This window comes from Sinocyclocheilus rhinocerous, unplaced genomic scaffold (assembly GCF_001515625.1).
Source record: "Sinocyclocheilus rhinocerous isolate Xijiao unplaced genomic scaffold, SAMN03320098_v1.1 scaffold328, whole genome shotgun sequence".
Classification (NCBI taxonomy): domain Eukaryota; kingdom Metazoa; phylum Chordata; class Actinopteri; order Cypriniformes; family Cyprinidae; genus Sinocyclocheilus; species Sinocyclocheilus rhinocerous.
Window position 1 is genome coordinate 331,313 of NW_015650507.1, and position 17,852 is coordinate 349,164.

Consider the following 17,852-nt stretch of genomic DNA (forward strand, 5'->3'; position numbering starts at 1 on the left):
TGTAATTGTCGTAGGCGCATTCGGCCCAGTTTGCAGAGCATCATTGGTAATTGCAGTAATAGCAGAGCGTCGCGTGTCCTTGTAAACGCGGCTCCCGGTTTCCTCCTGCAAGCATCATTGGTGCGGGAGGCGCAGTCACAGACGCAGAGAGATAAATACTCTTAATGAGGGAGAGAGGTAATCATTAAGGGAGGCCAGGCTGCTGCTCAAGTCATTAAGAATCTTAAATGAAATTTTTATTTTTATGATAGCCATTTACATGTGTAATAAGAGTCAATGATTCTTAGAAGCGTATGACAGAAACATAGGAGTGTGAGAGCCCATGGAAGACAGACCATCTAAATGAGCACTTCTTCGCTATTCATTTCTGCTAATGAACTAGCTGTGCACAGAGCCGAGAGAAAGAGGGGGCGTTCGTTAGTCTAAAAATTTAATACGCCCCCAAAAAAAAGCCGGGGTAGTGGCATTAGGAATACTATGAAGTCTGATTTTCCTTCAGGAGAGCAGTCGGCTTCATCAAGCGTTTTTGGCTGTCTTTAGTCCAGGATTTCTCACACTTCTTTGAACTAAAGACCCCTTTCATGACCCCAACAGTTTGAGATGCCATAGAATATCACAGAAATGGGAATCGTGGCCACCCACTTTCATAAGCCCACATCCACTGTTACATATGAGAGTAAATTAAAACTGAATGTGGTCATTTCACAATTTTTTTTAACAATTATTTTATTTTAGATAACGTTTTATTTATTTTGATTTATTTTTAGTTAACAATGATAACCCTGCCCCACTCAACTACAGTCCTGTGTTTGCAATTAAGGTTCTTGTATATATTTGAATATTAAGTAAACAAGTTTTAAAGTATACTTTGATAGCCAGTGATATATTTGTTGTTATTATTTTCAACATGATGCCACAAATGCTGTTGATAGAGCTTAACTCATATTGAACCCGGAACATTCCTTTAATTTGATAAACCCTCTTGGAGCCGGAATGTCTGTGATTCCGCTGTGTTGCAATTCCATGATGTGTGGTGTGTGTGTGTGTGTGTGTTGTGATAAAAACCACGGCCATGTTTCTGCGCTGCTGGGGTGACGTTCATTAGCTCCGGAGAAAGACGCCAAAGTCTCTCTCTCTTTTTCTCTCTTTTGTGCGGTCTTTCCAAACTTGTGGGCACTTTCCTTCTGCGTCTCTGTGTTTTTTCGCGCGTTTGGTGCCGGAGTGTCTGCACTGGTACCTCAGCACATAGCTCTGTCCTGAGATAAGCCTAGCACGCTCTCCCTCGCTCTTTTCTTGTCTGTTTGCTCCGGTCAGTCAGATTGCTGCGTTGGTGTCATCCTTGACTCGCTCTCATCTCCCATAATGCCCTTCACTAGTGTGTGACATTGTTATCACTGACGGAGACTTTAAATAAATCACCTGCGTTCCTCCCCGCCCTTGTCTTTCTGTTTTTTCCATCTTTTCTTGTATTTCGGATCCTTCCAAGGACCTCAGAGAGTCAGGAGTTTCAGACGGGAGCCGTGTGTTTTCACAGAGCATGCTAACGGCCCGTACAGACGGGAATATTTTGAGAGTAAACCGAACGGATGGAGTGAAATCATCAGGAGGAATAGATTCAACACGGATCTCCTTCAGAGGCCTGTTTACTCACCCACCACCTCAAAACTGATTTATCAGCCTGAGACGAGAGCACAACTCCCTCGGCTCTCCAAACTGAGGAGGACTAGCTCACCTCCTACTGGAATATTTGCCCCCTGTCCCCCCGAAACACTGATAGTAAAACTGATAGAAACAAGAAGGAGAGAAAAAAGAAGAATCTAAACGGTGGATTCCAGTAAAAGCTCTGTGCAGCAGAATAATAAAAAAAAAAAAGATGTCGGGAAAGATCAAAAGAACTCGAAAAACTCTGAAAAGCTCAAGAAATAAAATTGAATGAATGCATAAATGTAAAAAGAATAATTGAAAAATAATATTGATATATATTACATTGTTATATAGTGATATATTATTATTATTATTATTATTATTATTATTGTAAATAATGAATAAAATAAATAATAAATAAAAACATTTAAATATATGTTATTTAAATATATAGCTTTTTAAAAATATTGCAATATAGTTCCACAGCAATTTTTTTTTTTTTTTTTTTTTTTTTTTGGAATAAATTAAAATATATACATTATAAACATAAATTTTAAGGTGTTAACACATTTAACACATTATATTTTATATTTTATGTTTTTACATATATTTTTAAAGTTTTATTTTATGAATGAATGCATTTTATCTAGCCATGCAATGTTTTTGATCCCCACAAACTCTATAAAAAGGTGCATTTATATTTATATATAAATAATATAAACAGTGCATTTATATTTATAGTACAGTATATATACAGTACCTTTATAAAACAAAATAATAAAATGTTGACATCCACTTTGTAGACAGTGATCACCAGAGAAAAGGTGATACACTTTCATCATATAAATCAATTGTATTCTTAATATATGTTCTCAGGTCCCTTGCAATAGCAGGTGAAGACCCTGGTAACTGATCTCAGAATGATGATGTTGATGCAGTGATGTGTTTCTGTGTTTGTGTTTCTCGTGATGTCAGTGGTTTAATTAGAGACTCAGTGTTTGGTTTGTGTGCTAGAGACACACGGAGCAGCAGCGGATCAGTGCACTGGAGATCAGAAGACTATCTGTCTCTCTCTCGCTCTGTTTGCTTGTTCAGGTGGATGGAACATTCTTGAGCTGATCTCTGAGTTTGCTCTCGCTTGTTTCCCAGCGCGCTCTGCTCTGTGTGTGCGTGTGATTGTTGTCAGTGTAAATAAGTGGGTCGTTTTGAGTCCTACATGAGATGCAGAACAAGATGTTTTCTGTCCAGATGCAGTGTGTCAGTGAGCTAATACTCTCCTCTCCTGTCTGTCTCTCGTTCACAGATGAGCTGAAGGGAGACTATGACACTATGGGGCCCGATGCCGCTTTAGAGCCGGTTGGGAACGGTACAGGTGAGTCATGTGAACATGTTGATTTGCTGCATTGAGATAGAGTGCATTAGTCTTGCCCACTTATTCAGCAGCCCTGGAAGTATTTTTCCCATTCATTTTTCCCATAGGGATTTTAAGAAGAAGTCTTTAAGCGTTATAAGGTTTTATTTGAAAGTCAAAGAAAATCAGACAAAAAGACAAGAATTTGTGCTTAATGGCTTTAGTGAGGGAAAGAACAACAGTCCAATGAAGCATTACGAATGGAATTAAAAGCGATTGAGAAATCTAAAACTATTCATTTAAAGTTGATTGAATCTGTAGAAAGAATATATTTTAAGTTGATTGCAAAATATGTATATATACAAATGTGACTCTGGAGCTCAAAGGTAGTCTTAAGTCGCTGGGGTATATTTGTAGCAATAGCCAAAAATACATTGTATGGGGCAAAATTATCAATTTTTCTTTTATGCCAAAAATCATTAGGATATTAAATAAAGATCATGTTCCATAAATATATTTTGTAAATTCCCTACTGTAAATATATCAAAACTTCAGTTTTGATTAGTAATATGCATTGCTAAGAACTTCATTTGGACAACTTTAAAGATGATTTTCTCAATATTTTGATTTTTTTGCACCCTCAGATTCCAGATTTTCAAATAGTTGCATCTCAGCCAAATATTGTCCTATCCTAACAAACCATACATCAATGGAAAGCTTATTTATTCAGCTTTCAGGTTATGTATAAATCTCAATTTTGAAAAATTGATGTGGTCCATGGTCACAAATATGTAAGTATTTTGAGAGCATAGGGAGACTCAATTACATCGTTCACGGTGCTTCATGCGAATGGTGCACTTTTCTCGCTGCAGCTCTCTGATTGGTGGAATTTTTGTACCGCCTCATGGGTAATGTAGTCTTTATTGTGCTATTAAACAAGGGCATTTTAAAAATGTTGAATTAATATGAACAGATGGGTTATAACGCAAGCATATATATCGTTGAATAACAACCTCAGAGCTCACAACAGGTCTGTCTTTAAAGGTTTATCAGTTATTGTTAGAAAAATCATTCTCATGCTCTATTAGCATGTCTGTGACGCAGCATTTAATGCAAACTGAAACATCTAACTTAAAAATGATTCCACTGCTGAGATTTACACAGCAGAAGCACATCAGCATTGTTCATATGAATCCACAATCATCCGAGTGATTCCTGCTCTCTGTTTGACATCATCACACACACAAGGGTTTGTTTTATGAGAACCCCCGTTATGCCGTGTTTGAGCTGTCATCGCTGATGTAGTTCAGGAGGAAGGATGTGTAGTTTTAATAAAGCTTTCTAATGTTAGACACACACTCCAGAGATAAACAGCCCACGATCCTCCTCTGCAGGGAGGGACGTTCTCGGCTCGAGCGTCAGGAGCGGAAGGAAAACATTAGGACGTCGACTTTAGAGCGCTTTCTTCTGCGAGCACGAGAACTTCCCCAAATCGCATTGCAGGCCAAAATCTAATTTGTGCGCAAACTCGATTTGTTTAGATCATGTAAGCCACAAAACCCACAGCAGCGAGGAGCTAAACGTGTTCATTTGTCGGGCCGCGGCGCTCACGCGTGTTCACGTGAATGATAGCGAGGCAGGTCTAGTAATGAAAGAGGAGGGAAATCATTTGCTCTGTTAAATAATGTTAAAGGGCTGCTGGCTCTCTGACATTTTCAAGACATTTTTGACAGCGACACAGCCCAGCGGCTCGACCTTTGCACAAATGAGACGATAAAATGTTTACTGTCAGACAAACCTCAGTGCAGAGTTTATACCTTACACAAGCTCGTCCTAATTAAAAGGTAGCTGATAAAACTCAAGCCGAACAAGCGTTGTCTCTCTGCTGTAATATTTAACTTGTCTGACGAATGGGTGAGAGCTATTTATTCTCCGTTAGATAATATTATGTTACATAATAACATAAAACACCTTCGGTTCGAGTATGGAGCTATAAAGTGAATGTGGAGCAGCTCAATTATTTGATGAGATTCACACTGAGATCTCCAACTTTTGATTGCTGACTTTGATATCTTGGCAAATCTGAGCACATTGTTTGAGATCTCTTCTGAACCTTTAGAAGAGACACAAGAGATTACCGGAGTGTTTATTCTCAGGAGAAACTCTTTATTCAGTGTCACTGCTGTCTTTAAAGGGGTCATATGATGCGATTTCATTTTTTCCTTTCTCTTTAGAGTGTTTATGTTTCTTTAATATCTACAGAACAGAGGTGGCTAGTGGCTAAAACAATGCTATAACTGCAATTATCATATAAATAAGATGGACACAATTTAGTACATTTACTTTCAGCTTAATTTCATAATCTATTTATTTAAAATTCGCACAATATTTATATTATCCATTCCCAAAATGCTCAGTGGATATGGAAATTGACCACCTTTTTTTAAGTTATTGGCCGATGCCATCATCTTGAAATGGCTAAAGATCATCCTAATTATGTTAGCCTGGCTAACATATCTGTCTGTCACTAGTATGTTCCCACTGTAGGAGTGGAAAATAGTTTAAAACATGAATGTGTTATATTTCTTCCGTCACATAAAGCCCATGAGCAAAACTCAGCGAGTTGTGTGAGTTCGAACGCATCTACTGTGTGTGTTCATGCATTGGCGTGAGTGCGTGTATGGGTGGCAGTGCCAACTTTGACGGTGGCACACAGTGGAGCAGATTGTACAGATACCTCCTCGTACCATCCTGGGCACAGCGCCCATTCGCTGCCATTGATTTGCTGACCTTTTGGCCCGCTGCCCCTCTCTCTCTGCTGCAGACCTGCCACCTGGAACTGAGATTTTAAAGACATTTGATTTGTGATTTTTCTTTCTGTGGGCATTTCCATGATGATTTTCAATTGCCAAAAAACACATAGCCTCAGCCCTGTTGATACAATTCCCCCTCATTGTTAATGTAATTATCAGAATCCACCTAGTTAGGAGTTCGATTAGAGATCTAGGAAGTGATGTTGGGATTACAGCATACGTGTCTGCTCCTTATCTGACTGCCTCTAATACATTTAAAAGTAGAAAAAAGGGTTTATCGTTAAAAGCTTTTCCACAATTCCAATGGTTCCAGATTAACTCATATTTCTTATTTTAGTGGCCATTATGTGGCTAGATAAGGCAGTAATTTAGACGTATCCCTCCCAGAACGTTTCTCTAATGTTCCTACTTTCTTTTTATCACAGCTGCTGCCGCATGTTTCCGTCACCTTCCAGTGCACCATATTTTTCACATGCAAGCAAGAATCCAGCTTTTATTTAAACACACTCTCTCTCGCTCTCTCTGTGTGTGTGTGTTTCTAGTGAAGAGCGTTCACTGCGCTACTGAGTTTGAGGATTTCTTCGGGAAGCGTAAACTGGTGGACAGTGAAAGTCATGTGGTCAGCATTGCCGAATACCTCCAGAGAGGAGACACAGCCATCATCTACCCCGAGGCACCAGAGGAACTCTCCCGTTCCCGCCTCGCCACGCCCGAAGCCAACGGACACGAGGAGAACGGTGAGAATGCCAGGCAGCTGTTGCCGCCGTCTGATTGGCTGCATGCCGCAGTGTTTACCTTTAGAGCTGCGTGCAGCTGTCCGAGTGGTGAAATCATACACCCTAAATTTCCCGTCCTGAGGGGGGCAGCCGGGGCGCATTACCTCTCTTAAGAAGAACGTGTGAAAAATTAGATGTGCGAGCCACCAGAAGTGATTACAACAGAGAGAACACAACTGGCCCCCAAATGCCGTCAGCAATTGCTCTGTGTTCAGGTTTAAACCATGGTAAACAACTGCTTTTAGCCAGTTAGGGTTAGTAGCAGTTTATTCTGACACAATCCAAAGAAGTCCAGGCCAATTCTGTGGCTCCCAGACCCGGATTTAATATTGAACACCAAGTGGCGACCCATGTACAAAAACCATAATGTTACCGTAAGCTGCATAGAAATACAATTTTAATATAAGAATGTTTGGTAATACTTTACTTGATGCCTTAATGTGTAATGCATAGTAAGTTATAATGTATTATATCTTTTCAGTAATAATGGTAACCAAAATATTTTCAGATTTCTTGTTATAGTGCAATACATTGTTTTAATGCATTATACTTTCTAAAGGTGTAAAAAAAAATAGGTAAGAATTATAATGTATTCTGTCTGTGGTTATAATTATTCATGAGATCATACAATATATTATGAGGTCCATTATAAGGCATAATTAATGCACTGAAATGCTTTTATAATGCATTATATATATATATATATATATTCCTGCCCTCTGTGCAGCTACACGTTTGGTTACCGCACTCAGCTGGAGAGACATATGGCCACACACAAGCCAGGACGAGATCAGGTGAGCCACACTTCCTCTCTCGCTCTCTCTCTATCTAATGTGCTGTATTCCCTCGGAGAAAAGATATCATTTTGATTGGCAATCATTATTAATTTTTCATGGCATTTTGAAGATGCAGATCTTTTAATGGTTATAGCCTTAATTGAGGTCTAAATGTTTTTTTTGATGGCCTGCTCTGATATGATTCTGCAGTCTTATATTCACGATCGAATGACTATGCTAATTTCCAATTTAGATATTGTATCCGCTCTTTAGGTTTTCTTTTTTTATGTTCTTTAAAAATCAGTTTGTCTGCGGTGACAGAGTAACACATCATAATTTCCACATGCGTAAATGATAAACGTGAGCCGAGCACTCAGCGTTTTTTCTCTTAACAATCTGTCGCAGCATTATTTACACACATTATATGGGTTGTTGTGGCTGTCGTGTCAAATATAAGACACATTCCCCTGTATAAACAGGTAGATACACTGGGTCTCTACTGGCAAATAAAGCAGGTAAAAGCAAAGTGTCACGCTGATCTCTCTAGAGACTGAACCACTTAAAACTTATCGTTACGACTCAAAGCGCAATGTGACAGCAGAATTGCTGCTGTAATCATCTGAGATGAGGTACAGGAGCGCTTTTATCTCTCAGACATGACGTTGTGACTAGAACAGACTGATTTGATACACGACGAGCTGCCAACTTCTTCACCTGGTGCCACGGGCCGCTCGAAACATGAACAGATGGCCCATTCTGCACCCGTGACCTCTCTAATCCACAAATTACTTCCTATTTGTTGGTCTTTGTTTGTGCGCTTCATCTTGAAAGACTTTCCTGTTGAAAATTTGCTGTTGTCTGAAAATCCAGTGGCCATTGAAATCAGTCCATGATGTGCAGTAGAGCGCTCTACGTGTATAAGTGACTCCGGTTTACAGATACTTGCTAAGCCCAATAACATGCACATACCCAATCAAATGCCCCGCCCACATCATGCTTGACACACTTAGCGCAAGTGCATCACGCCGGGCGGAAAAATCCCTCTCCTCTCGCTGCTGCCAATCACAATTAGGCAGACGGAGTGACTGTATCACATCGAGGGTGATGGTGGGACCAAAACCTGCTTCCATCCTCAGAGGGATGGTGGGGGGCATAAAGCAGCTGTTGCTGTTTGTTTATGCGACTCTGCAACATATGAGCGAATGGTGGGGTCCCTCCCCGCCGTGGGCCGCCCGGCTCCCTGCTTGATGTTTGAAGGTTGCCGGTGTTTGAACAATCCTCCCTGTGTCCTGTGCTTTATGCCATCTGTCTCCAGCGGAATGCGGGCCTCTCTCTCTCCCCACCAGTTGTCGGAGCCGATCATGGGCGGCGCTCACAGGCCTTTTGTGTTCCTCTGCCCGTTCGACATACTCACCTCCCACTCTGAATTAATTGTGCTCGCCTGGTGCGCTCTCTGCTTCTCTGCACTGACGCCCGTATTGTTGTTGTCGTTATTATATTTTGATTTTCGAGGCTCTGCTTTGAATTGCAAATGCGAGGGGCGCAGCGCTCATGTTCTAACTTTGAACAGCAAATGAAGTGCCTGCCTACGAGCCGCATTCACGCATTATTAAAGAGACGTTTGAAGCCTTTAAACAGTCTACAAATTTGTGTTCAATTATGAAATTGCAACATTTATTCGAGCCCACCTTTTTGCATAATGAACTCTTTGCACAGGTATCTGAAGGATGTGTTGGTTAAATATGCGTGATTTATTTGGAACGATTATGCTAAATTAGATGAAGTGGATCATTTCTGCCTCCCTAAAGAGGAAAAAAGTCTTAAAAGCAGGATTCTTTTTGTTCTTTTTTTTTCGCTGCCAATGCAACGTTTCTGGCTCTAGATTCAGGAAATGAAAAGGTATGAGATGCTCTGTTATCGCTGCTCAAATGCACCCAACCAAAGCAAGAAGCCGCTTTACAACAGTGGCCATTTGGCCCGTCATGAAATTATTCACTGAAATCTTGCCTGTTGTGTGTTTGTGCAAGAGAAGCTCATGTGAATATTTTCTCATCCACAGCACCAGATACTCAACCAGGGTTCTGGCAACCGCAAGTTCAAATGCACTGAATGTGGCAAGGCCTTCAAATACAAACACCATCTAAAGGAGCACCTGCGGATACACAGTGGTACGTCCTTTTCTTTCTTTCTTCATAAGAATGTTCTTGATTCTGCATCAGAATGATTGGGTTCTTTCTTTGTCATCTCTTCATTAAAGAAATTGTATTAGATGAAAAGAGGGCGCACACTCATTACTTTGAAAGAAATGCAATCCGTGTCAATAAGAACATCTCTCGCTTCTTGATGTGATCAAATTCTTTGTCTGTCTTCACTGTAGGTGAGAAGCCATACGAATGTCCAAACTGTAAGAAGAGATTCTCGCACTCCGGGTCCTACAGTTCACACATAAGCAGTAAGAAATGCATCGGACTGATCGCCATCAATGGCAGGGTGAGAAACAACTTGAAGACGGGTTCATCTCCGACCTCTGCATCATCCTCCCCTACGAACACCGCCATTTCGCAGCTACGACACAAACTGGAGAATGGCAAACCCCTCAGTCTGCAAGACCAGTCCAACCACCTCAACATCAAATCTGAACCACTGGACTTCAACGACTATAAGCTGATGATGGCCTCTCATGGCTACGGTACAGGCAGCCTCTTCCTCAATGGTGGTGTGAGGGGAGGCAGCCCACTGGGCATTCATAACTCCCACAGTCCCCTTCAGCACCTGTGCATGGGGATGGAGGGGCAAATGCTGGGATACCCATCACTGGGAAACAACCTGAGCGAGGTACAGAGGGTCCTGCAGATCGTGGACAACACAGTTTGTCGACAAAAGATGGACTGCAAGCCAGAGGAGATCTCCAAGTTGAAGGCGTACATGAAGGAGTTGGGTTCCCACATAGAGGAACAGAAGCAAGCGCTCACCTCTACCGGTGGACCCCAGAACACGCTTCCTCTTATCAATCACAATGGTGCCACCAAGAGCATCATAGACTACACGCTTGAGAAGGTCAACGAAGCCAAAGCCTGCCTTCAGAGCTTGACTATGGACTCTAAGAGGCAAATTAGCAATATCAAAAAAGAGAAGGCAAATCATATGCTAGATATAGTTATAGAGGACAAAACGCACGAGAATAATAATCTAATGTTTACACCCTTCTCCTGTCAGTATTGCAAAGAGACCTTCCCTGGCCCCATTCCCCTGCACCAGCATGAGCGCTACCTTTGCAAGATGAATGAGGAAATCAAGGCCGTGCTTCAGCCCGCTCAGAATGCCTCAACCAACAAAACCGGCTTGTTTGCTGAGAAACACAGCCTCTTGCACCCCTCCGTCATCCCTGAGAAGGGCGTCAACGGCCCTTTCAGTCCCTACAAGGACCACATGTCAGTGCTGAAAGCTTATTTCGCCATGAACATGGAGCCCAACTCGGAAGAACTACTGAAAATTTCCATAGCGGTCGGCCTTCCACAAGAGTTCGTGAAAGAGTGGTTTGAGCAAAGGAAAGTCTTTCAGTACGCAAACTCCAGGACTCCTCCTTTAGACAGGAACCATGTGGACTCTGGTCATCCGGTCTCCGTTCACACGCCCATTAAAGACTCATTAGGCATCCGGTCTCCAATGTCCCTGGTCAAAGGTACTGACCGCATCACATCCCCCTCCATCCCCGAGCTCCATAACAACATTAACAACTGCGACACCCCATTCAGGCTCTCCAAAACCCTTCAGTTCTCCAACCACAAGCCGCTGGGGGATAAGCTGGACCACTCCAGAAGCAACACGCCATCTCCTCTAAACTTGTCGTCCGCCTCCTCCAAAAACTCCCACACTAGCTCTTACACACCCAACAGCTTCACCTCTGAGGACCTGCAGGCTGAACCTCTTGACCTCTCATTGCCAAAGCTCATGAAGGAGCCAAAGCACATCTTGACTGTGAAAAGCCGACCCAAGCTAAACAGCACCCCCACTGACCATAACCACGTCATGACGCCCCGGGAGCACGCAGACGAGCCACTAAACCTGGCTTATCTGTCCAAGAAGGAGTTTGGCAGCCCCAATGCAAACAGCAATCTGGACAAAAGCTCGAGCCCAATGTTTGGTCTGAACCCCTTCGCTGCCAAACCCCTGTACACCTCCTTGCCACCCCAAAATGCATTTCCGCCCCCCACGTTTATGCCCCCGGTGCAAGCCAGCCTCCCGGGGCTGAGACCCTACCCCAGCCTCGACCAGATAAGCTTCTTGCCGCACATGGCCTACACGTACGCGGCAGGCGCGGCCAGCTTCGCCGAGATGCAGCAGAGGAGAAAATACCAGCGGAAGCCAGGGTTCCAGGTAAATAACGGACACTCTGTTTCATAAACCCTCAGGCCTTGTGTTTCTTTTTTCTATCCCTCTGGTGAGTGGCGCTCAGCTTCATTCAGACACTAATTAAAAGCCTCTCAGAGCGGGAGAGGGGAGCTCACCTCACGCCCAGCGGCGGATGAGGCAATGAAAGAGAACCGCGGTTCCTTGTGGTAGACGTCGATGCCTCTAGTGCCATACACTGTTTTTTTTTAGTGGTGACGGTTATGTTGCCAGTTCTTGAGTGGCTCATCCAAAATACCGAGAGCAGGAAAATGTCAAAGTGTCAGGTGTTCGGCGGTCTAGCGTAGATGCGCCTGTGGCGCCGCTGCTCTTTTTCCCATTTCAGGTGTGAGAAACATCAGAGACAATGAGAGTCAGTGAACCTTAGACATATCTCTTTATTTAATTTTGCTCCTTTTTTCCCCTATATTTCTACAGCGAGAAAAGCTGAAATGAGCTTGAGCATAAAGATTAATAATGCACACTCCCCATGTTCATTACAGCTCAGCGCTGAGGGCTGTTTAACATCGGGGAAACCATTCTGATAAAAAAGTATTAATAATGTTTCCTATTCTAAGTTATTAAATTAGATTTTAAAAATACAGCTAAGGGCATTTAGCTCAAATTGATTGCGGAACGATAGCACAGAGCTTTTTAAAAGAGAGTGTGCAGAAGTATTGTCAGTCCAGAGCCGGCTGTCCTTAATGAGGGCATCGTCGCTGCAGTTTTGGCCATTTTGTGCCCCTCTTGATTTAATCATTACCGTTTGAAATTAGAGGACTGTGGCAATATTCCCTACTAAGACTCTCTCCTTATTGTTATTAGCTTCTAATGTAATAATATTTTTTTCCCCATTAATTTAAGTTTAAGCCTATCGGGGTAATCTCTGCTCAGATAAATACTGCGCTAACACCCTTTCATGTATGAAATTAAACCAAATTCGAATGCAAATATATGGAATAAGGTGTGATTAAGAAGAGAGAAAGGCCTCATTTGTAATATCCTGCCTTTACATGCTTTTTTCAGGTCGCAAACATTTTAATGTTTAATTCGTATAAGACTACTACTCCAGTTTTAGCTGAGAAATACATATCTTATTCATATTTACATGCTAAATTTTAATCTCTTTATGTAAAAAAATATAGAAAATCATGAAATACATAAATAGATTAAACAAGCAAGTTCTGTGTTGATCCATTCTGTCATTTACAATGTATTGTCTATTTTATCTGGGTGTATAATAGATTTAAACATACAGTTTAATACGAACAGTTTTCATTACAAATAATCATTAAAAATATGAATAAATTATATCATTAGATTATGTTGTTTTTAATATATTAGATTTTGAATTGTAATTGATCATAATCGTAAGTAATTGTTTCGGACAACTATGTTTGTTTTATTCTAATGCTTATTAATTTGTGATTTGTTATTTTTATTATCGTTGCACTGTAGAGTGAACCGCTTTGTGTGATGACAATAGAAATGATACTAAACTCAAGGAGCTAACGATCGCCGTCTCTTTCCAGAGCGAGCTTCTCGACGGGCCGGCAGATTATCTGAGCAGTCTAGATGATATGGCCGACCCCGAGGCCTGTCTGTCCAGGAAGAAGATTAAGAAAACAGAAAGTGGTATGTACGCGTGTGACCTTTGCGACAAAACATTCCAGAAGAGCAGTTCCCTCCTCAGACACAAATATGAACACACAGGTATATATACTGTTCTAGACACCATCATTTAATAACTGTCTGTCTAACTCCAGAATATTCACGCTGCTTCTTGCTTTCTTCTTTCGCTCTGTCTTTTTCCACTACCTTAATCATGTTTTCTTTTTTCCTTTTTTAGTAAAAACCAACATGTTTCTCTCCTGTTGACAGTCAGTGAGAGGATTTGTAAATGTAATTAATGTGGCAAAAACATGACACTGACATTGCACTAAATTAAGAAAATAATTAAGCAAAATTAAACAGAAAAAAAACAAACAAACAAGAAGCTGGACTGAATAATCTCTGGAATTGTCTGGGAGTGAACGGGAGCATGAACCTTTGACCTTTACACTGTTAGTAGAGGCTACATTCACACCACACATTTATTTAATTAGACTTTATTTTGGATGACTGTATGAACAGGAAAAATTGCATTTATATGTGAAAATAAATGGGCAACATTTTTGCTAAATGACTTCAATGTGAAATTTTTAGGTTGTAAATGTTTGTTTTTTTTACTCTTTTTTTTATGACAGTCTAACTTAACAGTCGTCATAACGGCATGCTTGATTTACCCTTGAAATGAATACAATAGTGTATTCACTATGTTAATTATTACACTGAAAAATGCAGCAATATTTGGATTTGTATTTGGATTAATATTATGAACACTGACCAATCAGCTGTAAGCTTGAGGCTACGCTTTCCTTGAAATTAGTCATTTTCAGCAGACATCCATTTGTATAAAAATGTATTTAAAAATAATTATACAGAATGTTTGTGCATATACATATAAAACTGCATAGGGTTAAAAACACAAGATTATTTAAATTAAAAAAGGAATAGACCAGAAACATCAATAATTACATTTCCAGAATAAAATTAATTCCACACATATAAGGTTTTATTAATAAAATAATTGTTTTCCAGATGGATTGGAGAAAAAAGTGGCTGGAGCAGCTCTACAGCTCTTCAGAAATACAAACGGAGCGTCTGTCAGCTGAAAGCAACTCTAGACAGCTTCATTGATTATAATGCATTTTGATGTGCAACTCATGCCGGCTGTAGACATGGAGCTTAAGGTCACATTCTATTCCAGAGACCAGCCAGTGTGAATAAAAGAGTAAAATAAAAGTGAATTAAAGGAGGAGAGTAACTGCGCACACACACACACACACACACACACACACACACGCACACAGTTTCTTTCTCTTGATTGCATCACCATTTACAGTCAGTCTGGAAGGACATGGGAATTAATCCACTGACGTGAATACAACGTTTTAATTTCCCTGTCTCTCTCTTGTCTTTGTGATGTCTCTCTCTGTCTCTCTCTCTCTCTCTCTAAATGTAAAGTTCTGACTAGGACTGATATTATAGTTTATCAGTGTAAATGTGAAGTTCAAGACCAGGCAATACATCACAAACAATTATATCTCAATATTTTGAGTTTTTTTTAATATATTTAAGTATTGGTTTTTCAATCAGAGAAATCATTATTTTAACCTAAGGATGTATTTTAAATATTTAATGCAAGCAGTACATTTCTGAAAAATTTTGCTAAAATAATTAATGCATGATTTCTCACTGTAAAAAATAAAGCAGCATATATATTCACTTTAATTTATATACACCAGTATAACAATTTTTAGTATTACGGCGCAGTATTTACATTATGTATTTTTAATAAATTATTTAATATATGAAAAATGCAACAGGGGTGTCTTGAATCAGTTCACTTAAAATAAGTGAAATTCAAATAAATAATTAATATTTCATATATTTAAAGAACATTAAATGTCAAATATGAAGTGCATTAAAACAAACACAGTATCCACAATGTTGCTTAAATTTATATTGCCTTCAAAATGATCACAAATAATCACAACCTGCACATAAATTTTTAAATGTTAATGTAATGTATAGAAATTAACGTTTTTATTAAGTATTTATTAACAATGTTTACCCCTACATTTGATTTTCAGGGGCAAAAAATAAATGAATAAATAACAAAAAAAAATACAGAGCATGGTGCATGTCAGCTGTGAATCAATTAATTTAAAAAAACTAAACTATTTGACTTATTACAAAAGCAGTATTTGAATAATTATGTATGTTCATTTTACAATCAGCACATAGAAGTGATGCACAGATATTATATCAGGTAAACATTAAGCTAGAACACATTTTGCATAACTGTCCAGTGATCTGTTCAATTATATAGCTTCATATAGGTTCATGAAAAAAATCACTTCATATTATGTGCATATTGAACATCAGTCACCTCTGAGAGCGTGAATACAGATATCTGACAGCTACAGGACACTCCACTGGCCTAGAGGAGAGTATGATGGAATATAGCAAATATTACATAAAACCCCAGCAATTAAATATCTGTGGCATTTGTCACTTTTGTCTCGTGCACCTGACCGCAGCGTCTCCCCTCGCTCTTTCCCTCTTTCATTCATGCCATCCCTCTCTTTCAGCTCTTGTCTTTTCTCATGACACGTCACCTCATGCGACAGGACAGAAAAAGAGTTACGCAGCAGGAATCCGCCAGCGCATTTCACTCTATTTGTTTGTTCCTGCGCTCCAGCTCTGTGTGTTTGTTTGGTTTGCGCTGGTTTATTTATGTTGCAGTGTTGTAGCGCTTGGGCCCTGCGCTGCCTCACCGCTTCACGCTTCACTTCTGTGAGGGAATGTTACAGAGTAAATACACAAACGAGACGGCGGCGCGTCAAGCAGAACCAGAGAAGGCAAACATTCATAACACTGGATTATTTTGGCTCGTTTTCATCGGAACCCTTTTATTTGGTGTTTATTTTGGTTAGCGTGCGAGATCTGCTGTGTGTTTGTGAGGAGTGCATATTCGCTCGCTCACCGCGTGCAATCTGTCGTTGTGTGTTTCCGCAGGTAAACGGCCGCACCAGTGTCAGATCTGCAAGAAAGCGTTTAAACACAAGCATCATCTGATTGAACACAGCCGCCTGCACTCCGGAGAGAAGCCCTACCAGTGCGACAAATGCGGAAAGCGCTTCTCGCACTCTGGCTCGTACTCGCAGCACATGAACCACAGATACTCGTACTGCAAGAGAGAGGCGGAGGAGCGTGAGGCGGCCGAGCGAGAAGCCCGAGAGAAGGGTCACCTGGAGCCCACGGAGCTGCTGCTAAACCGGGCGTACCTGCAGAGCATCGCTCCACCCGGATACCCAGAGCATACACCAGAGCCTATCCTCAGGGACGGCCTGAACGGGAGCATTCGGGAGCGACTCAAGGAGGTGGAAGGAGCGTTCGTGAAGATGGGCCGGCGAGACGAGGAGGAAGAGGAGGAGGAAGAGGAGAGCGAAAACAAAAGCATGGACACCGACGTGGACACCATGAGGGACGAGGAGGAAAACGGCGAGCACTCGATGGACGAGAGCTCCGTGGACGGCAAAACCGAATCCAAATGGGATCCCGAGGATGTGGTGTAGCCGCTCACTCGGGGGACGGGTCGTCTGCGAAGCTGCATTATGCAAAAATAAAAAAAAAAGGAAAATAAAATAAAATAAATGAAGTTTTAAAAATTTGTACAGTATTAAGGCCTAACGTATGTGTGGTGCTACCATCCTATGTGTTCCATAGTATTTATAGCACAAACTAGTAACTTGTACAAAAATTGCACTCTGCTTCTATAATCACTACGAGAATAATGAAATTATTTGCTGATGTATATTTATACAGTGTTAAAAAGGGGTGCAGGGGATCAGTATTTAATGCGTTTTTTCTGCCCTCGCCACACACTCTTTTAGGCCGAATTCACGTGAAGGACCGTAACAGTATTCCATTTGCTTTGACGATTTCGAGTCTTAAAGAGACTGTTTGGAGAGAGAACGATCATTCGACCGGGACAGACGACGGATGGACTGAGCCTTTGGAAGGTTGTTGCCTTATATGCAAACTTGTTAATCAGCGCGTTTCTAAAGTGCCAACCCTGTTCAGTATTACAGGAGAGCGACGCGAGCCGTCTCTCTCACTCGCTCTCTCTCTCTCCGATCAGCTCTTTAGTTTACAACGACGTTTGTGCAATTTCGTTCTCAGTATTACACCAAACCGTTTTGCAATGACAGAATTGCATCCTTTTATTTGTAGGTTTAAATGACATCTTATTTATGTGACCCATTTTGTATCTCCTGATTTTATTTATTTCATACTGTACAGTACAGTATTATAGTTCTTCAATAAATAGATCTATTTTAGTAAAATGGAAGCTGGAGTCGATGAGAGCATTTATTTTGTTTTGAAACATTAATTGTGAAATGCAAATTTTCGATTTCATTTCAGTTCATTTTTTGGTTGTTCTATTATTTTTTTCCAGTTTCTGGAAATTCCAAAATTTGGGAACTTTTGATAC

The 17,852-nt window shown here is 40.7% G+C and overlaps 2 protein-coding genes across 3 annotated transcripts in view; both read left to right on the forward strand.

Moving 5' to 3' along the window:
• Nucleotides 1–6,837, forward strand: part of LOC107712039 (zinc finger E-box-binding homeobox 2-like) — a 66,941-nt gene extending 60,104 nt beyond the window's left edge. The window contains exons 4-6 of the mRNA XM_016517169.1: nt 2,948–3,016; nt 6,351–6,545; nt 6,800–6,837. Of these exons, the coding sequence (XP_016372655.1) occupies nt 2,948–3,016; nt 6,351–6,545; nt 6,800–6,837 (302 nt within the window). The remainder of the gene's footprint in view (nt 1–2,947; nt 3,017–6,350; nt 6,546–6,799) is intronic.
• Nucleotides 6,838–7,300: 463 nt separating this feature from the next.
• LOC107712043 (zinc finger E-box-binding homeobox 2-like) lies at nt 7,301–17,719 on the forward strand. 2 transcript variants are annotated; one of them, XM_016517170.1, is made up of 5 exons: nt 7,301–7,378; nt 9,420–9,528; nt 9,738–11,737; nt 13,282–13,462; nt 16,373–17,719. In XM_016517170.1, the coding sequence occupies exons 1-5, from the start codon at nt 7,349–7,351 to the stop codon at nt 16,930–16,932; spliced, it is 2,880 nt and encodes a 959-aa protein (XP_016372656.1). In that variant the 5' UTR covers nt 7,301–7,348; the 3' UTR covers nt 16,933–17,719. The 2 variants fall into 2 exon arrangements, with proteins under 2 accessions (XP_016372656.1, XP_016372657.1); XM_016517171.1 differs by having other exon boundaries at nt 13,282–13,384.
• Nucleotides 17,720–17,852: the final 133 nt, after the last annotated feature.